Below are 27937 nucleotides of genomic sequence, written 5' to 3'. Positions count from 1 at the left end.
AGAACCTTAATGAAATGCATTCCCAATACAAGATGAGCCATAAGCAGCAAGCATATTTCGAGAAAAATCAGATGGCCTAAACAGCTTAAACATTAGCTTCTTGCTGTTGGAAGTTTAATAAGTACACTGTAAAACATTTCACGTTGGTTAAACTTATAAACGAAAGTTCACCTGCTGCCTTAAAAATGCGAGTTAACTCAACTTACAGATACTCTTTGTTTCAACTCAAGAAGATAAGTTTTACAATTTATTAAACTAATGGTCATTAGTTGTTTCAACTTGATGCTCTGAGTTAAAACAACTTACTATGTTACATTATCAGTTCAAGAAAACTCAAATCAGCTCATAATAAATAGACTTGTAACTGGTCTGCTCAAAAATGTAAACATTTATTGAAATAAATTCAAGTAATGTACAAGCTTTAACATTGGTTTGAAAATACAAATTCTTGTAGGAAAACAGGTTTTAAAAAGTAATTTAGAAATACAAGTGCTTAAACATCCATTTCATCAAAACATCAAAGATTCTCTAATAATATACAGAACTAGAAGAAAGGTAGATGAGTGGTATAAAAGAGGTATAGGAGATGTAACTGAGGGGGAAAGAAAAAGGCATGAATTGGGGAAAAATGAGGAGTGGCAGGCCGTGTGTAATGATACAAAATAACGGCTCATAAATCACTTTAAAGATTGTAAGTGTTCTCTACATAAACAAGTACATGTAGCTTTCTGACCTTTGAATGATTTGCACAATACATGGTCATTGACTGTGTTGAACAATACTCATCTAGTAAACTCTCACTAAAAGCAATAAGAACACAATGTGAAATTGGTCTATTTCCAATAAATGCTCCAAGGTTTTTCCTTATAGTAAACACTTGACCAACATTCAGCATTTGAGATTACAGATAAAGCAAAAAAAAAAAAAAAAAAGGAAAAAAACCCTTTATTTTTTTGTTATATTTGTACATTATATTATTTATGACATGTTTAGGCACGATATATAGTGTAGTACTTAGATTAACTGACAGTCAAAAAAGCATTTTAGCATAAATTATTACTGATTCTGGGATAAAATAATAATAATAAATATATTGTAATGGTTAAGCTGATTTACTTTTTCCCTACACATACTGCTCTACAATGAATTCAGTATCATCAGGACATTCACAAGATTTAAATATATTTTCTTACATCACACATCTTGATTATCTCAGAAGTCTCCTCTGAAAGGAAGCACAGAAGTCCAAGGCAGCTTTTCTTCTGTTCCAATTTGTGTCCTACATACAATTATAAACAATACTGAGTGACTCCAATATATATAAATATATAAATATATATATATATATATATATATATATATATATATATATATATATATATATATATATATATATATATATATATATATATATATACACACATTAGAACACTTATATTAGTGCAAACTGATCAAATTGAGTTCATTTTTATTCATACCTCCTTATCAAGGCACTGTATAACTGTTAAGGCTCACAAGTACAGATGAAAAATAATATAACATAAATGATTAAAGAGGTCATATATAGAGGTCATGACACAAGTAATAAAATCAAGAATAAAGAATGATAAAAATAAGCAAGTTCACAATTACCTTATTGTAAAATGAACATCCTTCACGCAGCTTCTTGAAATCTCTGTTGGGTGACACTTTATATCTTGAGGTGACAATAACTTTGAAGAGGAATCAACAGCTGTAAAGTTGCAGAAAAGCAGTAGCATATCAGTAGAAGCAATATAAACTAAGAATATGAAATTGTGCTATACAAAAAATAGTAGACAAACAGCTGTCAGTAACGTTTAAAAGTAACTTAAATATAAGCACTGAAACCCGAAGTAAAATATTAAGCTATTTTAGCATTTGAGGCTCTAGGAAACTGTCAAATTAGCGAGGGAAAACACCGTGTCCTTATATTGCCCCAGTCAAGCGCGTCTTCTTCTGTGTAACGTTACACCCGGTCAAGCAGCCGCTACCTGGATTTGAACATATTTTTTAATTACAGTACAAATGCGTGGCGTGGCCAAAAAGCTGAGGAAGACGCTTCTTGTAAGCTTAATGTACAGCGACACTTTAATTCCACAAACAGACGTGCAGCAAAATGCGGGCGGCGACAGGCTTGACTGGGTGTTCACAGACGGTGGCTCAACTGACCACGGTCTTACACTTGCTAAGCACGGTCAATGCAATAAATAATAATACCTACAGACTTCAGGCCGAACACCAACTAAAATATAAGCACTGTGAACCAAAGTGATATAAATATTTTAGCGTTTGAGGCTCTGGAAAAACGAGGGGAAAACTTGTGTTGTCGTATTACATTCTCGAAACACAGTCAAATTGGCTAACATGCAAAAATCGCAACATTATTCATTTATCATTACAAATAAAAAAACAAAAACTCACCTTCCTCGCATTCTTTGTGTTTCTCGACACGAATTCGTGTAAGGTCTCCAGGCAGCTGCATTAACTCAAAATGGCGATGACTTCTCTCTGTATTTCGCGCTCTCCGTGTATCGCCCCCCCCCCCAACATATAACTTACAGACACGAGTTAAATGAACTTTTACAACCAGACAGAACTCAGAAGAAGTCAAGACAACACATGACTTTACGTTTAAATTTTCAATAACTTATAAACTTATGTTCAGTATCCAAAACTTAAAATGACAATTTAATTTAAAGAGGAAAAGTAAGTTCATATAACTTATTTGGGCTATGATGTTTTACAGTGTAACAACCACTAGCTTAAAGCAACAAGCCAGTCTAGCAACAAAAATGATACTGAACACTAGATAGGCCCTAACAGGCCATAACAAGCAAGCAAAATCCCAAAACCCTAATAACTCTAAAGCAAAGAGCTCCTGAAAGAGCATAGACTGGGGCAGCATGTCGTTTAAGAAGAGGACCAGCGAAGGGATGCTCTTCTTTAATAAGCAGCTGAGAAGAACAGCATATGGTCTGTACCCGAAGTTTAGGCAACAGCATGTTGTCCTATCCAGACAATCGTTAGCATTTATAACACCTTTAGTAGCAAAATCTACATACTGCACATTAAGTATGAAGCACATTACCAATGCACTGTATAGCTTTAAGCAACAACATATCACTGACTTAAACACAGCCCGATGGAAATAATAGTCATGCATTTAGGATATGTTTAATGAAACCACATTCTCAGTACTAGATGAGCCTAAAGCAGCTAGCCTGTTCCATATCAGACAGTCTTAAACAACAGTTTAGCTGTGGTGAGTTTAACTGGGTACGGTAAATGTTACCAGCATGTTAAATACAAACAATATGCTTAAAGCAACAGCGTGCCTAACAAACAAACATGTTACAGAACAACTAGCCTTAAACAACAAGGATTATTTGACAATAGCATATTTGCCAACATAGCATTAAGCAATGACATTGAAATAAGAAATATATATATATTAACAAAACAACATCCATCCAATCCAACAAACAAACAGGGAAGGGGGAGCACCAGAAAATTTACAATTTGAAAGAAAAAGAGAGAAATTACATTGAAAACCATTGCCATGCATCAGTAGTCCCAGGTTTAGCTCCGTTAATTCATGCCGTTGTACATTCACGGGCGACTATCCCAAGGAGGCTATTAGTGATGCACCGAAATGAAAATTCTGCGCCGAAACCGAAACCGAAAATTTAGGATGCACTTGGCCGAAAACCGAAACTGAAGCCGAAAATGGCTTCTTTTAAAAACGTATATATATATTGCTTGGATTTAATGGATCTGAATTGAAAAATCACAATATAATAATCAAACTTTTATTAACAGTTACATAACAAAACATAAAATATTTTTTACAATAAATATAAATAATAATTATTCTTCAAGTTTTATGTTCCATCAAATAAAATAGTTTTTTAAAAATTGTGCAAAAAACCCCACAATTTTGGAGATTTTTGCAGAACAAATGTTACATATTGCAACTTTGGTGTCCTCTCGTATAGGGCTGTCACTTTTGTGAAAAAAAAATCCTGTTCGATTTTTGAGACATAGGCAAAGTGTTCAATGAATCGTTAGTAAATTGCCTATATTTGGCGTTGATCCGTTTTCAACGCCAAATATAGGCAAATCCACCGACAACTAAATAGGCATTAGGGCGAACGTAAAGAGGGCGCTTGAGACGCGCACAAGTCAGCAATGTGGACTGCCATAACATCAATGAAAAACATTACTGAAGGCTACATTGATATTATGCACTAATAGTGTGTGTGTGTGTCAGAACCTGCAGTTGCTGTGTGACGCGCGTTCGCTGCGAGCGTATAGTGACGAGCTGGACGCGCTCCGAGAGAAGGCCGTTAAAATCGATTCCCTGTTTTCGTTTTCGAAACTTGTGTTGCTTGGTCCGATCGATTGTGCAGCTTTTGTGACAAGCTTTTTTTGATTGTGACAGCCCTTTGACATGCTTAATCTTTGATAGGCAGACGCGTGATAACAGCTCGACCGTGAGTGAAACCTCGCTTGCACACGGATGGGAAGGGCGGGTGACATTAATTTTCGGTTTACGTTTTCGGCTGTTTTTTTTATTTCGGCCCGAAACCGATAATGCCATTTCGGCCGAAAATTTTCGGCGGCCGAAATTTCGGTGCACCCCTAGAGGCTATGAATCCAAAATATTTTTGCACACATTCAGAGTAAACCAGTTTTGTATAATTGTCTTCTTTGCAGCTGTAAAACCAGCAAACATTCTCTTCTTTAATAAACGTATACAGGAGTTGGAACCATCCTTGAGAAGACACAAACCTGGATTAGACGTGTCATCAAGTTGCAGTAAAATTATAAAAGATTTCACATGGGTCCATAGGTTGACAACAATTGGACATTCCCAAAACATGTGGAATCTCTATTAAACCTTTTTTTTTTTTCTTGTTGTTCTTATTTTTCTTACTCAAATTATTCTTACTGTATTTTTCTAGTGCTCAAATAAATCACTTATATGATGTTTAAGTTTCTGTCTAGTGTTTTATAATTGAAAAAAACTATGAAGTGGTATGTTTACTGACTAAATAGTTTGTAGAAGCCTTCAATACTGTTTGTAAATATTTTTTTTATATATATTTGGGGGGTGAGGGGTGTAGACATAGTCTCAGAAAAATATTTGCAGGAGTCTCATTTTTCATGCTATCTTATTCAGATTTGAAATAGAAACTCAGAGACATGTGACTTTCAACCCATTACTTTTTTGATTGCTCCAGGTACCATTTCATGTATTTTCATATCAAATAAAAAAATATTTAATTGTGGTAAAAAAAAAATGTTTTAAAAAAGGCACTTCGGTGAAAGGCACTTCAGTGTCTATAACTTTTAATATTTTTGAGCATTATCAAATCTGGTTGATAAAAAGTAAAGCCCAAAGGGTCTTATGTTTGTAGTTATGTTTGTAACACACTGAAGTAGGAAACTGTTACAATTATAAGTTAGGTAGAGCACTTTCAGCTGTGAGTCCCATAATGGGGGGTGCTGGCTAACAGGTTAAACCTGTTCTCATGGTCGTAACTATCGGCGTGTCCTCAGAGCGTCTATGCTCTAGAGTCTAGAGTGTGTGTTGCTCCAGCTGTATAAACACAGATAGGTAAATGCTTTAAAAAAAAAAGAATAATAATTAGCAGACCAGGCAACAAATACAGCGATATGGATTAAAAGAGCATTCACTTATCTTTGATGTGGATTTCATATGTTCTGAAACATGCTGCAACAGTTTGATTTATGAGCAGCTGAGAATCAACTGATGCAAGCTGGACTCACGTGACATGCCAGAACTAACGCGAATTGAACATGTAATTGCATTTGTAACTATTTTTAAGTTAACTAACATCTGTTAATCATTATGCAATGTTTAATAGGTTCATTAATAAATGGTTACAAGCATGTTATATTACTTTTGTAGCTATTTGAATATGTTTCAGTAATGCTTGTTAATAATGGATTAATTAAATTTAAAAAGTGTTTTCTTCGTTGAAATAAAGCTGAAATAAAATATAGACATTCAATAACTTTTGGCAATTGAAAGGATGAATACTAAATTACTACAACAACAACAACAAAAAGTTAAGTGCAGTAATAATGATGATGATGATAATAATAATAAAATACAAAAATCAAAGCTAATTCAAAACATTAGTATGTAAATATTACTAAAATAACACTTCCAAGTAAAACAGGACAGTAGTTTCGTGTGAGAAACAGATCGAATTCAAGAAGTTGCTACAAACTATTGTTTATCATTCAGAAACTGATGTGTAAAAAAACACACTGATTTAAATATTAGAAATACAAAGACTGAAATACTATTTTCTTGTAAAATAAAAAAAAAAACTGTCTTATAACTTCAGAAAAATTATTTTTACAGTGGACTTCTTCTAGTGTATGATACTTTAAAAGCGTTTTTGTGTCATTTCATTGAATTTCGACAGCCTCTGTCTTTTTGTGCCTTAATGGATGGAAGAAAGAAAGTTACACGGGTTAAAGATGACAAAATGGAAATAATGCCAGAATTCAGGGTGAACAGTTCCTTAGAGTGCAGTTTCTTTTTTCTCCTTTTTGAAAGGAATGCCGGCTCTTTCTTTCATGAGCACTGAATTCTTGAGATCACTTCCTGTGTGAGCCGCTGCTTTATGCAAACACCTGGAGTGTGTGTGTGTGCGTGTGTGTGTGTGTGTGTGTGTTAAAGGAATGAAGGGACTGTGTGTTCCTTGTCTTTCTGAGCCTGCATCTCACTTTCTACATACAGCTCTAGTTTGCATCTTATGATACATGAGCAATGTTTGGCAGTTATTTTTTTGAGAGCTTTGAGTTTTGTTGTGCTTTTTATGCAACATAAATATGTGATAGAACACTTAAAACAATCAATATACTGTTAAGTGATAGAATTGTTTGTCTTCAAAAATAGCCTGCAGTAACACTTCAGATTAGGAAACACATTTCACAATTTTCTAGTTGCTTATTAACATGCATACTCCTAGCATTTTAGATGTTTATTAGTACATATTAATGATTCTAATGAGCATATTTTAGAACTCTTAATCCACCCAATACCTAAACTTAACAACTACCTTACTTGCTATTAATAAGCAGCAAATTAGGAGCTTTTGAGGCAAAAATAACCTTTTAAAAAGTGTGACCATATCGTCTGGCCTCTTCCAACATCACAACTCGTGTATCTTCTAGAATTCAGAGTTTCACACTCACAAACATGCCTGCACTTGTAATTACGCTGTTTCCCACCTCACGTGAAGTGTGCATTCGTTTATCTGACAAATCTGGACTTCTCCGAGCTCTTGCAGAACTGAGTTTGGCTTACCATTCATTCAGTGTGAGCGATTTGTGGGGTTATTACATCTAAAATAATCATGTGAATATTTATGTGAAAAATGCTTCATAGAAATGTGGTTGTCATGCGGATCTCGAGGAAATGCTTGTGTTGTTGTTGTGTCATAATAAATGTTAACCTAATGCTGATTAGGTACAGAAAACAGTGTTGTGCTCATGGCATGTACCTCACTGATCATTTGCATATTTTTGCACATTTTTTTGTGTATTGTTTACTTATGCATCATGTACCCCTCTCTCTCTCTGTTTCAGAGGCGTAACGGTGTTCTGATGTCGCCATACTCAGTGACGTCATCAGTCGGCGAGCGTCGATTGGTTGCTTGGTTTCAGGTGGGCGGAGCCCAGCGCGGAGAGCAGGATCTCTACCGATGCATCACGCAGTCGACGTACGGAGCCGCAGTGTCAAACTTTGCTGAACTAATTGTCAGAGGTATGACCAGTGTTTCGTTCAACTATATCCTATAGGTTCATTTATTTGCAAGTGTGCTTTTGTAGACAACTTGTTTCTTGTCACATAGGTCTATACTGCAGGCTGTTGAATGCTTATTTCTGATTGGCTGGTACATGTTTTAAGGTGTAGGATAATTTGTAAGGATGTAAGTCTAGGTCTTTTGACAGTAAACTCTAAACACTCTCTCTTGACTATTTATATATACTTTATATATAAATAGAAAAAGGAAATTATTAATAATAATAAAATAATAAAAAAGTTATTATTAGTAGCAGTTTTTATATTTATTTTAATATTATATTTTGCATTTTGACAGGAAATCACAAATGTGTACTTTTTACACTTTTACAGTTACCTTATTTTTTCTTGATTAACTCACATATGACTGTTGGCTGGAAGCAATGATTTATAATTTAAAAAAGATTCATCAGTTGGGAACGTATGGATTATCGTCATGTTCATTTTGCATAGTTTCGAAGCATGAACTTGGGTCCCATAGCATTATATGCAGTCACAGAGATGGATTATTTATTTGATTTGTTTTCATTTGAAGAAAGAAAATCGGTAACACTTTATTCTAGGGTCACTTAAATAGTTACTTATTAGCATGCATATTACTAGAATTTTAGCCATTTATTAGTAAAATTTATATAATATAATTTATATAGTTTTTGGGTAGCCTATCTCTTTAAGATGTCAGATTTAAATTAAATGTTTAATCCGTGTCAGATGGCCCCCTTATGTCTAAGCTGATGGTTCTCATCGAAAAAGGAACCATAAATTCTAGCCATTATGCTTTGCTATCGTCAGGTTATTCTCTCACAGCACAGAACGTTCTGGATTCTTCTGAACTCTCAATCAAAACACGAGCACCTGAGCACATCTCGCTGATTCACTGTAACATCACGTCCCCACCCAGAGATCTCTTCAGCAAAAGCCAAAAGCCCATGAGAGATGTAACCTCCCTTACTAGAGCCCTCGAGAGAGCCGGCAGACTGATTACACTCATATCCACCCAAAAATAACCAAATTACTGGTGCAATCAGTTATGCAAATGACCACACGCTGCCTCGTCATGGCCCGCTCGCTACAAGTGGCTCTAGTGATGGTGGCATGATTGAAGGAGTGAATGAGTCATGCTTCTCCTGGAGCTGAGGTAATGTCACAGAGAGTCCACGAAACAAAGGAGTAATCAATGCTGTTGTGCCAGTGTATTATGTACTTCACACAGTCTACAGTTTATTCGTCAAACTACAGTTATTAGCTGCTGGAGAGTGCTGTGTTTGCGTCACGCAGGCAAAAATAAAAAAGCAACAGGAGCGACCCATGAAACTTTGCTGTATTTTTTTTTTAATTCAAGCAATTTCCTGTCTGTCAAAAACAGACATACTTACTGTAAAGACTAATAATTCCCCTGCAGATTATGATTAGCTTCACACATGAGTGAGTCATTACTCTGATTCAAACTGATAACTCTAAACATTTATTCTGAATTATTATTATTACTATTTTTTTTGTTATTTATAGCAAAGTACTGGTTCATACGAGTCATATATTATTCTGTTGCAAAATAGTATTACAATTTAGAATAACTGTAATGTACTCCGGTGATCAAAGCTAGATTACTGCAGTCTCACATGATCTTCAGAAATCATTTTAATATGCTGATTTGATGCTCAAGAAACATTTCTTGCTTTTATCACCGTTATCTGATGACTAGAAAGTTCGACAACATGTACAGTTTGTAACATTAACCAGACGTTGACCAGAAAACAAAGGTAACTAATAATTTCAAAGTTTATGTTGTCTTTCCTTGCAATCTAAAATAATTCCCCCAATTTGAACAATTATGGGCCAATTTTTTTTAAACTAGCGTTAAATTAGCGTTAGAGCACAATTCCATAAAAGTGCCAATGGGAGGCGAAAACTTTGCGGGTGATTTACTGACAGTGCACAGATGCAGACCAGATTATTTCCAGAATGAACAGCACAATCTACCGAGAGCAGCGCAAATTACCGTCTGCTTTTTTTGGTGGTATATAATGGTGCAAATACCAGTAATTTGACAAGCGCAAACGTTAGTAAATCGCATTTCGTGATTCATTTTAATACCCTCCTTCCATGAATCTACATATTGAAAGGGAAACTCCTACAAATGCATATTCCTTAAGGTCAGACACAAAAATATCTCTGTCCATGCCTTTTCAGTGCTAATTCTTCACTGCATGTCTTTAGTAAATCCTTAAACCGCCTAAAGAAGGTTTAAAGAAGGCACTGGCGCAAGCTGTTAGTAAATCTGGCCCTTATTAAAATGCTCTTAATATACTGATTAATAATGCTAAATGTAGATGATATAAAAAAGACCTGGTTTCAATGGTCAGAAATAACTATATTTGCAGTATTGTTGTTTTCTGCTGTTTTAGCAAGAGGATCCAATTAATTTGCGGCTCACTCTGTTTTTAAAATATCCGCAGCTCTTAAAGACACTTTAGCGTCATTAACATCGAAGGGAACCAAGCTGAGGTCTTCCATTTAAATATGCCTGATATATAGGATCAGCTTTCACACACAGTTTGGCATCATTTTTGTAAACTTTCTGAATTTGCCAAGCCAAGATGTTCCTGCAGTTCTACCTTAAATTGTGCAACACATACTGTAACAGGTTCGTCAAGTCCTGGAACATCTCGTCCACCTCGACTGAAAGGAAAAGGGTCTGTTAAGTGCAGCTGGTAATAGGCTGCTTCTCAGTGGGGTAAATTGGACCAGCAGCTTTCCAATTGTGGCTAGTGTGAGTTGCAGATCATTCTCCTGTGAAAGGAGTTTGATAGTGTGTTCAGGCATGTTTATCTGCATCTGTGCTCTCATTAGCTTGATTCATATTTGATTTTTATGCAGCCCTGTGATTAACTGCAATATTGAAAGCCAAGGTCTCACAGTCATACTGCTCCACTGATAGCATCTCATACAGAGATGATGAGTAATTTACATTGAGAGATTAGACAGACTGAGCAATCAGGATACACAGTTCATTTATTTGAATGTGACACTGTCAGTTATTAGTAAAACAAAAAAAATCTGTCTGTTTAGTTTATTAGCATACTACCACCACTGATTCAGTGTAGTAAGAAATATGCTTGTAATGCATTAAATCTGCTTTTGCCTGACCTTCTAATGCATTTTTATATTTTACTCCAATTTCCTTCACTCTGAGATCATTTCATGGAGCATTAATGCTATATTAATCAAAATATTAATATAAATACCCTGGATTTAGTTCAGCATTGTGCAATTGATTTTAGTTGGCTATAATTTATTTAAATCAAATGTTTAGTTGCATAATTATGTATTTTCTTATAAGTTTTGAATCAAGTCTGTTTAGTATGTATTGAAATAAATGTTAGATAAGTAAAAAAAAGTGACACATTTCTGAAATTAATTTATATTTGAAAAATATGTGATACTGTGGACAAGAACTTTTTTCATAAATGTTAGGATGTGGCAAATTGTTGCATGTTCATACTGTTGATTAATTGATTCCTACAGACCAAATAATATTTTGGTCACACTTCATTCTCACTATTAACTATGACTTTTGCTTGAATAAACACCTAATGTTCTGCTTATTAATAGTTAGTAGGGTAGTTGTTAAGTTTAGGATTGGGGATGTAGAATATGGTCATGCAGAATATTTGCTTTATAAGTACTAATAAACAGCAGATATGCTACTAATATGCATACTATTGAGCAACTAGTTAACGGTGAGAATTGGTCCCTAAACTAAAGTGTTACTGTAAATTTTATATATATATAACGTTAAATCTATTTTTACTGTACAGTCATATTTACTATTACTCTGAAATGTTGTGTTTAAAATCTAGTCATTTTAATTAGAATCTACATATAAAGCATCCAATCATTTTATAAAAGACATAAAAAGGGGTCAAATTTTAAAAATGTCCTTGATATTACATAACAAAATGGTTCAATGTACAATGAAAATATACTCTAAGCACAGTCAAAAATGAATAGTTATTAAAACTAAACCGCAAAAAGGATGCACATTTGATGTTCAGAAACTTGGCTCATCTAGTCCAAGAATTCAACAGATATTATTCATCCTAAACCCAGAAGATTTGTTGAAGCCAGTCAGATGTAGCACCAGCTGCTCTGCAGATCTTTCTGAAGAATCTGAAAGTTTCATTGTGGGAAGTTTTTGTTTTAATCAGCCAGATAAAACATATGAAGCGTGATCCACTCAACACTTTTTCTTTCACTCCCTGTACTCTGTAGTCCCACCCACACCGATAGCTCCGCCCCAGCTGCTGCGCTCTGGCCCCACCTACCTGATCATCCAGCTCAACACTAACTCTATAGTGGGCGACGGGCCGGTGATCCGCAGAGAGATCGTGTACCGGGCCAGCCACTCTCCCTGGTCCGAAACTCACGGAGTCAACTCACTGACGTATAAAGTCTGGCACCTGGAGCCGGACACAGAATATCGCATCAGTGTCCTCCTCACCCGGCCCGGAGAGGGCGGAACCGGCCCGCCTGGACCCCCGCTGGTCAGCAGGACCAAGTGTGCCGGTCAGTGGACTCTCTTTTCTTCCTCTTTAGCCAGTTATTAAACGTTACATTTTTAATATTAAAATGCACTTGAGACATCTTAAGTGTGAAGTTGTGTGGATTGGTATGACATCACTGGATTCGGCCTGTGGTAAATGTGACCGTCAGCTGTTTTTGGACAGATGTTGAAGGTACAGGTTTGAAAATGAGTGAGGTCTGGGATGAGGTTAAGATTTGTGCTGTAATAACGCTACAAATACAACTCATTATAAACACTACTAAACACTTTAAAAGAGACAGACACTTAGATGATTAGATGACTATAGACAGATGATTTCTCTTTTTTGAAAGCATGAACACCGTTACATTGTACCATATTTATTGCATCAACATTTTTTATATTTTACTATAGGTTGGGGTGGATAATTGTGTTTATTAATCATGCAGCAATACAAATTACTGTTAGAGTTGCATTAATCATTGCTATATAGATGATAATTTTGTCTAGTGCTAAAGCATTATATATATGTTTTATATTTAAGTTAACTAATGCAAAAGCATAGATGCCTTCATGGCTAGTGTTTGTGTATTTTATTTCATTCTGTAACCTACTTGTTCTACAGATCTGTGTACTAGTGTTAAATGCTACCGTTTTCCGATGGATAATATCATGATATTTTTGCATTTACGTGCCGGCGATGCAGTGTTTCCAGATATCGCTTTAAAAACGGGTAATATAGCTGCATCTGGCAACACTTGCTCACTCACAACTCTTTCAAGCCTTGTACAATCCACCAGCGTCTTTCAACAATTATTTTTATACCACGGACTAAACTTAATTAAACATTCAGACAATTATATGAGGAGTTTTAAACAACAAGCTTTATTTCTGAACATTCTTCACATGCTTATGATTACGGGATGTCATAGAAATGCAACTGTTAGGTGTACTTAAGCAGATAGATGAGCTCATAGAAAACAAAAATGGACAAAACATTTTGAGAACCACGATTCTATTTAGTTCGAACTGAAGCAAGTACGAGCCGAACGGAGTCAAGTAGTCTTGTATAATCAGATTTTGGCTTTATTCTCTGGTCCTCTGAGGAGTGTGTGTTTTTTGTGTGGCTAAAGTAAGTTGGACACAACTGTTGTAGAAATGTAAGTTTGCTCCTAATGTATCAGTGTCAAAGGTGCTGAGACTCTGTTCATCCTGGTCGCCAGCAGCAGCAGAAGAACACACGTGTTGCTAATGTGGCAGACATTTTTATTTTTAGCAGCTGATGTTGAGGTTGCAGATGTAGAGAGACATTACTGCTGCATGCCTATATTACTCTGCATAATTGTGTATGCATATCTGTATTGTATTTATATTGTAATATAATACAGAGTTATTTTCATGTATGCACTGTATATTGCTAACATGCAGATAACCTTATTATAACGTTTATTTGAATTGCATTGAATTCAATTGTTTGTAATAACAAGAGTTTTTTTTTCTCTGTCTTTGGCCTTTTTCCTTTGCTCTGTGTTTTCTGTTACAGTATCTCTCTCTCTCTCTCTCTCTCTCTCTCAGTCCTGAGGGAAACAGATTACATTTATATCAGAGGTCGAACTTGAGTTCTCAGCGGACGAGTCTCCGTCTGCTGTGTGTGTGTGTGTGTGTGTGTGTCATATCCAGCAGTTAGGCCATTCCTCATCAGGCCTGTGGGAGTTTCAGTAGATGTGTCTCATTAATTTGTGTAATCAGGTTGATTTGTCTGGAGGACTCTGAGGGAGGGCAGAGGTGCGGGTCTGCAGGCTTCACCGGACACTGACTGTCTCAGCAAAAACACATTTCACCCCGCAAATCAAAAGGAGTAAACATAAGGCATTACAGTATGTTGCTTTGAGGAAAACTTAATGGTTTTCTTTACGCAAAATAGGATTTCAGATTTGTTGTGTTCTGTGGTTGAAATATGAACTGGAGATGTTTTGGCAGGACCTCTTTTTCATGGAGATGTTTTCATTTTTGAAGTACAATGACCGTGTTAATTCATCAGTGTGCGTTTGCTGTAGAGCTCCTCATGCTGTAATGCCAAGTGCGTTTATATTTACAGACACGCAGGACTCTGGGCTCGTCTCCTGTCTGTCTTTGTCTCTTAGAGTGAGAGCGAGGGAATGAAAATGACAGGAAAGAGAGATGAGGACCCCTGCCTTCACACATGACATGTGTAATCAACTCATAGCAGCTCTAATCGCATCTGTACTGAGAGAGAGAGGAAGCAGAGCTTTGTGAAATGCTTAATTTATATGTAACGATAACTCATTGAATGACCTGTTAAATGTACTTTATTGCTCTCTCACACTGCTTTCATAACTTTAGAGTCCAGTCTTATTAGTGAGAAGATCGTCTCTGTCCATCTGTCAGTTCATAAATTGTCCTGTTTTTCCAGGGAAAACAATCATTGTATGATTAAAGGTCCCGTTAAATCTAATTTGGAGATTTTTGTCTTATAGTCCATATCTGTTGGCTTTGAGTTATAGACTAGATTACTAAATGCTGGAAATATATTTTATCAACATATATATATATATATATACACTTGCCAATTGCATTGTCAACCAAATATAGGCCTTGGAAACATATTGGTCAACCAAGAGAGATGCTGATGATATTTAATCAAGTTTTGTTTAATTAGAAGCAAGACTATTTATGAAGTTTGTTAGAGTCTATTAGAGTAGTCTGCCATTACTTCAGAAGCATGCTAAAAGCTAACTCAAACTGAAGGTTAAATGTGAAATGTAATTTCCTCTTCTCTGTCCTCAGAGCCCATGCGTCCGCTCAGAGGACTGACGGCGTCGGAGATTCAGTCCCGTCAGCTGCTGCTGCAGTGGGAGCCGGTCGGCTACAACCTGACGCGCTGTCACACGTACTCCCTGTCGCTCTGCTACCGCTACTCCACCGCCGCGGGGGGCGGAGCCGGTGGGAATAACGCCACGGTGAGGGAGTGTCTGTCAGTGGAGCGGAACACCTCCCGCTTCACACTCCGGGACCTGCCTCCGTTCCACGCCGTTCACGTGCGGCTAGCGCTGGCCAATCCTGAGGGCAAGAAAGAGAGCCGAGAGGTCACCTTCCAGACCGAGGAAGACAGTGAGTATTCATTCAGTCATTTGTTCAGTTACACAGTGATGTTATGAGAAATGCTGTACCTTTTTCTAACACTTTAAACTATGCTTTTATATATAATGCACTGTAAAATAATTGAAATTGTGCATTAATGCAATAATTGTGCCTTCTAATGCATCTAATAATGCATTGTATAATCTCATGAATAATTTTATTATTGTACATTATAATGAATAATAGATGTTACACCTTTGGAAAATATAATGCAGTAAAACATAGCTAACAATCAATTTCAGATGTATCAAAAGAAAAAAACACAAAAAAACCATGCAAATACTATAATGCATTTTAACTTTGCTTACAATTATTTATGAAAAGATGTTAATCTTCAAGTAAAGTGTTAATAAGTGTAAGTGTTCCTGTTGCTCAAGTGGTAGAGCATTGTTGGGCAAGGTTGGGGGTTCAATTCCCCGGGAACACATGATAGGTAAAAATTGATAGCCTGAATTCACTGTAAGTCGCTTTGGATAAAAGCGTCTGCTAAATACATAAATTTAATTTAATTTAAAGTGTAACTAATTTGTTTTGTATTATGGTGCCTCAAAAATCTTAGAATACTACATCTTTTTCTCACTACATCTGCTATCATAAGATTACGACTCCTCACTCCTTGATTTAGTAAGATTTTTTATAATTTAAGTCACAAAGTCAATAATTTTAACTATGTGAACTGTGAAAATCCAGCCTTTAGCATGCGGGGGGACATTAACATAATTAAATCAAGTACTAAATGAACAGACCTTATGCAGATGCATTCACAGAGGTTTTAATGAGTCAGTATTGTCTTGATTGAAAGCTCCAAGGACTGTTTTGGTAAATTCATAACACAACTCATCCATTAGTGTTTAAGAAACGTTTTCTTAAGAACAGACTCTCAAACAGCTCAGTGAGTGTTTTCACATCTGATGAAGAATCACATTATTATACTCCATATCTGCATGTTGTTCATAAACTTTCTGAGTTCGATTAAATTTTCATTTACCCGGAGGGTTTTTTCTTTTTTTTTTCTTTTTTTTTTGGCATGGGTCAGTAGCCATAACCCATCCATCTTTGCTAAGGCCTGTATTTATCTGAGCAATTATGATGTGGTGCCTGCAGCAGGGCCCAGTTTGCCTGCATTGCTCAAACCTCAATTATAGCAACAACACAAATATTGACTCACAGAACAGCATGCTTCAGCATAATTAAATGGAAGATCATACTTATAAATGGAAGTATATGAAAAATTAATAAGCTAAGGCCCCCAGCAAAATGGAATAAAGATTTTTGCTTATTTTTGCATTTTTATTTACGCCGTGTGTCAGGCGGCGTGGGTTTGCATTCTCATGCAAATGCTTTAAGATGAAACCCTCAGAGGTCAAGTGGAAACCTCCCCATCTGAAAATGAACACGGCTCAGAATGAATGCTCGCAATTTATCATTTTCTGAAATGAAAAACATCTTTTCATATGTTTCGTACAGCGATAGAGCTTGTTTGTGTTTGGTTAATTGGAAACAACATGAGGAACTGCAGTTAATGAATGAATTAATTCTGTGAGTAATGTTAAATTAACTGGTAGTCAGCATGCTTGCAGAAAGACACAGAGAGGTAATGAGAAATGAGAAGCAGGGATATAAACTCTCTCTGCTTTGTAACCTTTCCAAGTGTCGGTAGTTGGGGCAATGCATGGAAAGTAAAGATTTTTTGGTTGGATTCTGAAAGGACGACCACTCATTTACCACTCTACTTTCTCAGCACATGGTGTGAAGCATTAGCAGTCTTCTGCCAACTCCAGCGCTGTCAGAGATGCTTCAAAAAACACTCACATCCCAGTTATTCAGAAGAGCTTTTTTTTGGCCACAGTACCAAAATTGTTTATTGTATAAAATATGAGAAATGAAATATCCCTTAAAAAGTGTTACTGCTGGCGTGAACTGTATAAGCCAAACAATATGCACATTTTCTAAAACAACATATGCTGAATAAGAGAATGTGTAAATGCACAAACTACATTTACAGTCTTCAGAGTTTTGCAGCAGATAATTGAACACACAAAACAATAAAACATAATCAACAATTTGATTAAACTCAAAATACATCACATACCATTTAATTTGATTGGATGTACAGCTTTTGACATCAACAAATTATCTCTCTTTTAAAACGTGTGCTTTATTAGTACTAATAACAAGCCGATATGCTAGTAACATGCATGCTAATAAGCAGCTAGTTATTAGTGAGAATTGGTCCTTAAAATAAACAACAACAACAACACCGATAATAATAATCAACTCAAGTCAGTGATCTGTGACTAGTTGGCTGTTTCTAGATTTCATGATTCTTTTGATTCCATGAGCAATGCAGTACCTCTGTGGAAAGGGGGGAAAGAGTAGACAACATGGCCTTAATTGCAATCATGCCTTATTCTATTATGGCATATTCTTCTTTTTCAAATAGCTGGCATTGATGGATTTTTACAGTGATATCAGTTGCTGTGTGCCACATAACAAATGGTGCCGTCTACATTCACTTGCATTTATGTTGTATGTGAAGGCCAATAATTGTCTTTTGCAGTTAAATTTTATCAATAAAACCAATTTTGCACTAGTTCAAAATTCCCATCTGTGTTTGCATTAGGGAAATCATCTTTCCTTAACACTTCAGTCCTCTTTTCTCAACGCTATCCACATCTCTGTATTAGGATGTGGCAGTCAGTCTCTCTATAGCTCGTAGCATTCACTATTGCCGAAGTTTTGCTAACTTTAAGTCCAGTGTGGATTCAGCCTGTAGCTGTACCTGTAGAGTCTAGATGTCTCTCTCTCTTTCTCTCTCTCTCTCTCTATCTTTTGCAATCTGCCCTATTTTCTTCCACCTGGTTTGTTGGTAAAGAAGACAAATTGTCTGCCATGGCAGCTACCACTGCGCTCAGATATGAGACGGGTCTGTGGTCTCTTCCTCTCTCCTGTAGTCTGTAGATGTGTCATCTCACCTTCATCTCAGCTGCGTCTGATACTCTGTTTAGTAAGATTGATCTGACCATACTCTTTGATCTGACTCTTTCCTCTCGTTTCCTACAGTCCCAGGAGGCATTGCACCCGAATCTTTAACCTTCACCCCATTGGACGATATGATCTTTCTGAAGTGGGAGGAGCCATTGGAGCCCAATGGTCTGATCACACAGTATGAGGTACTGTAGTGTGTGTTATTATTTACAAGGCATTCCAAATTGAAAAATCGTTCTTGAAAGAGTAAGTAATAACTAACAAAACATAAGGCTAAATAATTGGTGCATTTCAATATAATATTTACCATTTAAACTAAGTATGAAGTGGTGTTTAAACTATGAAAAAAATACATGATCTATGTGTTTTAATGTGACACAGAGACTGTGTAGTTATATTTAAATATATCATAAAAAATACCCTTGTGAAAAAGACTTTAGTATTACGTGTTTAAAAACATTACTTATTTCAGACTGAATTAGATTGGAAATTTAATTGCAAGCTAATCACATGAAAGTGTATTGTTTGTTATATATTAGATGCAATTAGCTTACTTTGAGTGCTTTTTGACTCAAAATTGTATATATATTTTTTTAAATATCATAAATATTTTTGTATTGTCTTTGAAATGAGGTAAAAAAATATTGTTAAAGTATACTAATAATTTTACTGATTTTCTTTTGAAACGTGCATGATGTTTATAAATGTGCAGTGTTTGAAGTTTGTAACTCATTTAAATTATAGTAATTTTAAATGGAATATTGAATAACACACAACCGTTTCAATTATAATCAAATACTTTACATGTGCTTAATGCAGTTTGTTAGTCAAAATAGGTGCATTTCTTTAAATCATGACAAAAGATTATTATAACATGATTTAATTTGACATGATTACAAAGTGCACTTTTTAAAGATGTTTTTAAGTGTTAAATAAGTCATCAAAGTGAGTTCTCTTTAAGTGCACTTATGTGGGCTTTTCTTTCATCCATTCATCTGAATGCACAGTAAAAAAACTAAAATTGGAAGTACACTACAAGCGCCAATTCAGTACAGTTAAGCGCACTTAATTTTTACATGGGTTTTTGCAGACAAAGCCTTTTTGGTGTTTTACAATATTTGTGTGTGTGGAGAGAGGTCTGACAGCACTTTGAAATGTTGCTTTTTTTTTCTTCCCCTTTGTTAGTTATTGAATTGCAATTTAATGAAAGGGGCAAATATTGGTTCAGTGTTGTGAAAAATGATTCAGGAGCACATTGTACTGATGACACACAGTTTATGCCATATTTGAATCAGTTGGGTGAGGCATATTTTAGCTTAGCTGTTATGCAGAATCACATTTTCAGACTGAATTTAAATTTGGCTGGGTAGGATTGGTTGAGGGGATTTTCTACACTTTCAGGTTTTGTTTTTTTGTCCCTCGTCCTTCCTCTCAGTCATTAGCGTGTGTAAACTCTCTTCCCTGTTCACAGAGTCTAGGTGTTCTTATGCTAATCATGCTGTAGTTCATTCTCCAGGCTTCAATTAGTCAGGGGACAAACATAATTGCTTATTTTTCTTGCAGAGACTGTCAGATGGGGCGATTGTGTTTAAGTGCTTTAGTCTGGTTCTATTTCCCTGCTCAGCTGTCAGCATGAATACATGAAAGCATCTGCTTATGCGCCGTGCTTGTCTGGGAGTGACGTGTGTAGCTATACTTCACTCTGCTCTTCGTTCTCTTGATGGATTTGGTAATGATTTTTTAATGGTGGATTTGCTGCCCCAGCATTTTCATAAAAAGTAGTTTCAAAATGGAGCGTCTAATTTCTGTTGATGGATCTTGAGAGGGATAATGAAGTATTTAGCCTATTCCACATTGAAGCTTGTAGCAACACACCTTCAAAAGTACAGACGGATTGTGCTAGAATAAATAGCATTAATTATGTAATAATAAATAGTTCATAGTTTAAAGAGAGAAATGCACCTTTAATACAGATTACATAGTGAAAGAGTTTTCTTTTAAGCAAGGCAAGTATACGCTGAGTTTCGTTCAGTTTTGTGACACGCTCCTGTGCACTAAGACCAGTATGGCAGAAAGTGCACCCTGTTTATTTTCTTTATTTTATAAAAGCACAATGTCTTGTTGAGTGTATATAAATAACTGTAGACCCTTTTAGGTTTGTATGATATATTATATTTCAATGTCACGCAGTAGCACACTAACAACTTCCACACTCTACACAAACACTTGTTATCTAGTTAATATTAAAGCAAGCAGCCATGTAAAGTTGCTACTACTTATATGTTTAACTTTCCAATGATAAGCCATGTGGGGGTGGGGGCATTTTATCATATTATGGAGACATAATTTGAAATTGGTTATTCTTTGAATCATTGTCATTAGATTCATATGCGGTTACCAAAATCATTACCTTAACTCTGGATGAAAACAAACATGCCTGCTGAGTTACATTTTATATTACATATATTCAGTGGTACAGCTGTATAAAACGAATGTGACATGAATAAAAATGGAACCGTAAAATCTCAGCTGGGGTTAAAGCAGTCCAAAAAAATATACTGTCATTACTGATTGGAATAAGACTCCATGATTGCTACTGTTTAAAGTAATGCAAGTGAAGACATCAGGTTTTGTTGTGGGTAAAATAAAGCTGGACTCTATAAGACAGCGATGCATTAACATTGATCACTCATTTCCTCTGGACTCACTGTCTGTTTCCTGTTTTTAGATCAGCTACCAGAGCATTGAATCATCAGATCCCAGCATCAACGTTCCCGGCCCACGACGCACCGTCTCCAAACTAAAGAATGAGACATACCACATGTTCTCCGGGCTTCACCACGGCACCACATACCTGGTGTCTGTTCGTGCCCGCACTGCCAAGGGCTTTGGCCAGACCGCGCTGACTGAAATCACCACCAATATCTCAGGTGAGGAAATGGGATATAAGAGGCATCAGAAAACCTTTGCTGGCTTTCTGTCGCGTCTCTCTGAATCTAAAGTACTTAATTATAAGTTTTCCACTAGAAAGTAGATGGGCTTTGGTTTTATCGCTGGAACGAATGTAAGACGCCTGCGAGGGCCTTTTAATTGGTTCAGGATTTATTCAGACTTTATTTGGATTTCATTTAGATGTAATCGCAGCCAACCAAAAGCTACTCTTTTGGCGAGAATGACTCTCTGAACAGCAGAAATATTGATACCGAGGTTTACCCAGGCTTAAGTCGACAAACTGAGGGGAGAACTGAGTAAACTGAGTAAACTGAAGGGGAAATGGCAGATCCTTTTGGGAAATCGTTTTTCCACCAATGAACTTATAGGCTTTGGGTAAAAGTCACTGACTTTGCATTTTGCAGCACAATAAACTTAAAATTAAAGAGAACTGATTACTTTTGGCCCCTTTGTTAGTTCTGACCAAACAATGGATATATTTTGCTCAATCCTGCTTAAACAGCCTAATAATAGTAATAGTTCACACAAAAATGCCTTTTTCGTTTATTATATGTGCTACTCCAAGCATGCTCATTTATTGACCACCTTAAGCTCCAAAGTGACAAAAAAGTTCAATTAAGACAAGGCACTAAAAGCAAATCCATTGTTATTTCATGCACTGGTCAACTTTGAGATTGAGATTGGGGCTTGTCACCTAGGCACTCACACGATGTCTGCGTACTCTTGAGATTTTATTGAGAGCTACAGCTCAACTCCGTCTCACTGTCACACTAGGCTGTCGGAAGGAACGATGGACATGCAAAGTGACATTAAAGGGGTCATATGACTTTGCTAAAAAGAACATTATTTTTTGTATTTGGTGTAATGAAATGTGTTTATCCTGTTTAAGATTTAAAAAACACATTGTTTTCCACATAATATACTTTGTTGCTCCTCTATGCCCCGCCTTTCTGAAACTCGATTTTTAACAAAGCTCATTGGTCTGAAAAGTGAGGTGTGCTCTGATTGATCCAGTGCATTGTGATTGGCTGAATACCTTAAGCATGTGACAGATATGTTACCCCCTTAACCCTCTGTGTCTTAGGGTGTTTTGGGGGCCTGGAGAAGTTTTGACATGCCCTGACTTTTGTGATTTTTTTCATTTGCTAATAAACATATATACATGGCTAAAGTCTGAAAACACTGTATTCAATACAAACTGGGCTACAATAATATGTAAATAGCATGTATGTTCATGATTGTGTTTTTGAGAAAAACAAAATGTTTATGCTTGGTTAGTGAAAAAATAAAATGTTGAAGACACTGAAATAAGGTCATAAAGCACATACAGAACATTTTTTCTTAAATGACTTTCAAGAACTGGATCTTGTAGCTTAGGATTCTTGCTTCAAAATGATGTGAAAATCTTGCTTACTCAATCACAGAAAACTATAGATTGATTACAATTTTCGAAGACACTTTTTGTTTTGAAAGGGCATATGCGAGTAGGTGTGATTGACCATGAATATCATGTGTTTTACACCTGAGAAGACAAAGACCTGCATAATGAACTGCATAATGAGCTGCATAATGAGCTGCATAATGAGCCTTTCAGTCAGCTGTGTGACTGAGAGGGAAGAGTTACAAGACAGAATGTGAGGACAAAATAAACGTATATATTTTCATATTTGTAGTTTTAGAATATATTTAATTATTCCACAACATAACTTGAGATTCACTTGTTAGTGCAGTTAAACAGTTTATTAGGAACAATCAAAGCTGACTTTCAAAGCTGAATTTTTAGCAACATTACTCCAGTCACACAATCCTTCAGGAATCATTCTAATATTCTGATTTGCTACTTAAAAAAATAAAAATAAAAAAAATAAATATAAGCAACATTATAACTCATATTACTTTTATGTCATATTGCTGTCAATGTTATAGAACATAAAAATAAATAATAATAATAAAAAAAAAAAACCTTGCTGGCATAGTGAGACATTTAGATGATGTGAATGAAACTTCATAATGTTTTACTTGAATATACATTTAGTCATGAATTATAGTTCAGAGAAGTATAACTAGTAAAATGTGTACAAGTTATGTGAAAACTAATACAAGTAGATTCATGTAAAAGAAAGGAAAAAAAAGACTAGCCCTAACCCTAGCTCATGTTTATGATCTCTGCTGGAAGCTGCTTCATTCTTTTTTTCTGAGGTAATCAAAACTCATTCCTCTCAGCACGTCTTCTTGGGGTGAATTATGTCTCATTACTCTCAGCGCGAAGCAAACAGTAAAATATAAAAAACCTTGAGACAGTCTTGTTGCTTTGTTTGCTGTGTGGGCATTTACAGCTGCTTGCTTGATGTGGATTATTATAATATCAATAGTGCACTCACCACGTGGGCATGTTCGTTTAGATATAATGAAGGGAGACGTGAAAGACTGGACATAGCGTTGTTTTCATATGGATTACTTTATCACAGAATATTTGTGTTTGACTTGCTTAGTTTGAAAGTAAACATGTCAAGCTTTCTATAGATATCTCTCTCACGTCTCTTCGTTGAGTATTCACAGAGTTACAGTTCATTTTAAAGACGTTTTCATAAATGGAGATCAGCGCAGACCAATGTGGCAGACAGCACACCTTGTTTATATTCTTTATTTTGTAAAGTTTAGTTATGTCTGTATACAAAAAAGTAGACCCTTTACAAATTCGATTGATGTATTGCTCTTATCTGTATGATCAAAACTGAAAGTGTAATTTAAGTTATTTTTGGTGTTATCAGGAGAAAATGACACAAAACGTGTATCCGCGTTGATCGACCCCATAGGGTTAACATTATGATGTTGTCTATCCCGGCGCGACGAGACAAAACCAATAAAACCTATTACAAATGGGGCATTTGTTGCATCCAATGGGGACATAATTACAGATTAAAATAACTTCTACTTAGTTTTTATGTGTTTTGTTGCATATGAGCATTTGTGATCAGAGAAACTACAAACAACAAGCGCTACTCTAAAACTCGCGTTTGAATCATCAGTGGCAGAGAGAACGACGCGGCCGGCGGATTCGATGAAGGACACATGTTACTCCGCATCGTCCACAGCCGATCTGGTGATCCACAGCGCGAAGGTGATGTATTTCCTCAACGACCAGCACGGGTCAGCTCTAGGCATGATGAAGCGGATATTGTCCTCTTTTGGAAGGCCAAACTAAGTAGTTTTGCTTTCACAACAAAACACAGCATCTCCACAACATGGCGGCAACAACAATACTAAAGAAAGAACAAAAGTTATGCCTTCTTTCTTTGTTAACATTTGAGCGGCGTTATGCACATCTTCCCACATCGTGATGTAGACATGTGGGGGCTTAGAATGAGCCGTTTTAGGTAAAAGTGGTTGACTCTTGACTCTTAACTTTTGTAAAGATTATCTTTTTGGATTTGAGACTATAGTCTTTGCAACTTTACAGATATTTTATATTTTTCTCCCAAGAACTTGTAACACTCCAAGTAGAAAGAAAACATTTAAATCGCATCATATGACCCCTTTAACAGTCTTTAATCATCGTAACACTGGGATAATCCACATCAGGAGCTGGCGCAAACACACATAGACAGCAAAGTAGTCCCGACAAACACAGACTGAACAGACTGGGGCTAAATACACAGGATAAAGAGGGAAATTAACTAGACACACCTGGGGGCAATGAACAATCAACACAAGGGAATGCTAGTTCTAGGGATGCACATGGGGAGGAAAATAACAACAAACAGGTCCAAAATCCTGACACTCACGTGTAAAACTCGTATATTTTTTAACCGTCAACTCAGTTTTCAGTCGCATACACTGACATAACCTATCCCCAAAGCCTAATGGGTAATGCAATGTAAGACACACACCAAAACAAGGCTATTTTGCTTCCACAACTTCTCTTCATTCAGACAAGTGGAAAGAAAAACAACTAAAATAAATTTAGATGCATATTTTATTACCTTTTGTCTATTTTGATTAAATTATATCTAAGGTTTATTTTTTCCCTTCATGTACTGAGCCTAAAACTCTTCTCTACTTCATTAGCACTTGCATTCACCAACTTTACAGTTTTAGAAAAAAAAAAACTTTACTACTCTTAAAAGAAGGGTTTGTTTTTTATTCCTAAAACATGGTGAATTTTCTATCTTGCTGTTGACAATATTTTCTATGGAAGCCCATTTCTGCCACTGATTAAAAAATAAAACAAGGTAACTATGGCTTTTTATCTCACAATTTTTACTTCCCCCACAACTTATTCTACATAAAAATATTTTACATCTTGTAATTCTGATTTCTTTTCTCAGAATTGTGATTATATAAACTTGCAATTGTGAGTTACAAAGTCTAATTCTGAGGACAAAAATAATGCACTATTTTCTTACAGTGTATCTCTCAGTTCTGACATTTTCTCGCAATGCAAGTTTAAATTGTTCCTTTTTTTTCTTCCAAATTGCAAGATATGAAATAATATCAGTCAGAAGTTAGAATTGTGAGAAAAAAAGTAATATTTGTGAGATAAATAGTCACACCTTGATTGTCACCTTGATTTATTATTATTATTATTATTATTATTATTATTATTATTATTATTTAGTGGTGGAAAAAGACTTCCATTATTTTATGAATTATGGAGTTTGAGATACTAAATCCTTCCTGCAAACAGCTTTAAATCTAAAATGTCAAGAAAAAAGGAATAGGAATTTTGAGCTTGGCTTTGTTCAGTGTTCAGGTTTCTGTTCAGGAAATCTATGCAAATTAGGGCAAATCTAATTAGATAATGGTGCATTTCTATGTTTAAACATAACATTTGAGAGAACATGTAAAACAAAACAACTGCATTAATGTATTGTGGTTAATCAAGTTTAGAAGTATAGTGATATCTATTTATTAAAATGTTGACTATTATTCTGTGGTGTCTAAATACATTTATACATAAGGGATTAGTTACCGCATTTTTCGGAATATAAGTCGCACCTGAGTATAAGTCGCATCAGTCCAAAAATACGTCATGATGAGGAAAAAAACATATATAAATCGCACTGGACTATAAGTCGCATTTATCCAAAACCAAGAGAAAAGATTACCGTCTACAGCCACGAGAGGGCGCTCTATGTTTTAAGTGTAGACTACATAGAGCGCCCTCTCGCGGCTGGAGACGGTAATGTTTTCACTTGGTTCATTTCTCTCGGTTCATGTCAAATTAATTTTGATAAATAAGTCGCACATGACTATAAGTTGCAGGACCAGCCAAACTATGAAAAAAGTGCGACTTATAGTCCGGAAGATACGGTATCTATCAGAACTTAAAATTCAGAATTAGACTAGGGCTGTGCGATATGGACAAAAAGAACCTATCACGATTTTGTTTTAACAATTTTGCGATTTCGATTTTAATCATGATTTAATCATGACACACAGACAGTCATAAATGCATTCAGTGTAAATTGCATATTTCCAAAAGAAAACCAATGAGAGTTTTATCAAAAAGTTGTAACATGTCTCTAGAAAAGACATAAGTCAAAATAATCACTAAGTAAAGATGTCAAACAAAATGTCTAGACATATGGCAAAAAATAAAAATAAAATAAGACCCGTGTCCAGGGATTTTTTTTTTGCCATGCATTGGTCCTAAAGCTCACTGTAGCGGTACCTCAAGTGTTATATTTTTTGCCCAATATATTTATTGCCCAAGGCTCACAAGTACTCCATCTGCAGTGCGTATACAGTAAGTAAGCAGCAACAAGAGTGCATTATTGTAACTCGAAAGCACATTAAAATAATGTGCGAACGCGAATCTATCCGCTCGCACGCAGATTTCCTTTGCTCGGTTAACAAAACCAGACGTGCGTGCGTGCTCAGATAATAGACTGTATAAGGCTCAGATACACTGCCTTAAAACGTGTCTCCTCTCGCTCAACCTCTGTCCTGTGCACTCACAACTCTCTCTGTGCTCATGCGCAAGATATTAAATCTTTTTGCACCTTTTTCTTATAACCTTCTCTGTTCTCATCTTTTAACGCGTGCAGTGTGAATGTTCTGAGCCGTTAACAAAAACAAAAGCAAAAAAAGGCTACGCATCACAGACAATTTGTCTGAACCTGGAGGCATATGCCCACACTCAAATCGTGATTTTATTATGATTTCGATTAAACGCACAGCCCTACATTAGACTAAGTAATGTGTTAAAAAGGAATAAAAAGGAAGTATGTATAAGTGTAGATAACGTTAGTTTAGTTAAGCTGGATAAGTTACCTCAACAAATTTAAGTTTCAATAACTGATTGCAGCAGCTTTTTTTTATTTATTTGTCTATATAACTCATTTACTGAATACAAAGTCTTCTTAAATCATTCATTAGCTTTCCTGCTTTGCATTAAATGAGTTTGTGGGCAAATAGTTGAT

General features: G+C 35.8%; 1 protein-coding gene across 5 annotated transcripts in view; it reads left to right on the top strand.

Annotated features, from left to right (window-relative positions):
• The window catches only part of LOC132145684 (receptor-type tyrosine-protein phosphatase U-like), a 259638-nt gene that overhangs the window by 156892 nt on the left and 74809 nt on the right, over window positions 1-27937 (top strand). For all 5 annotated transcript variants that reach the window (XM_059556881.1, XM_059556878.1, XM_059556880.1 and 2 more), the window contains exons 6-10: window positions 7651-7828; window positions 12140-12433; window positions 15219-15542; window positions 18636-18745; window positions 21289-21490. In XM_059556881.1, the coding sequence (XP_059412864.1) occupies window positions 7651-7828; window positions 12140-12433; window positions 15219-15542; window positions 18636-18745; window positions 21289-21490 (1108 nt within the window). The remainder of the gene's footprint in view (window positions 1-7650; window positions 7829-12139; window positions 12434-15218; window positions 15543-18635; window positions 18746-21288; window positions 21491-27937) is intronic.

This window comes from Carassius carassius, chromosome 8, assembly GCF_963082965.1.
Source record: "Carassius carassius chromosome 8, fCarCar2.1, whole genome shotgun sequence".
NCBI lineage: Eukaryota > Metazoa > Chordata > Actinopteri > Cypriniformes > Cyprinidae > Carassius > Carassius carassius.
Note: the sequence above shows the minus strand (reverse complement) of the source record. Positions and strands in the feature narration are given on the sequence as shown.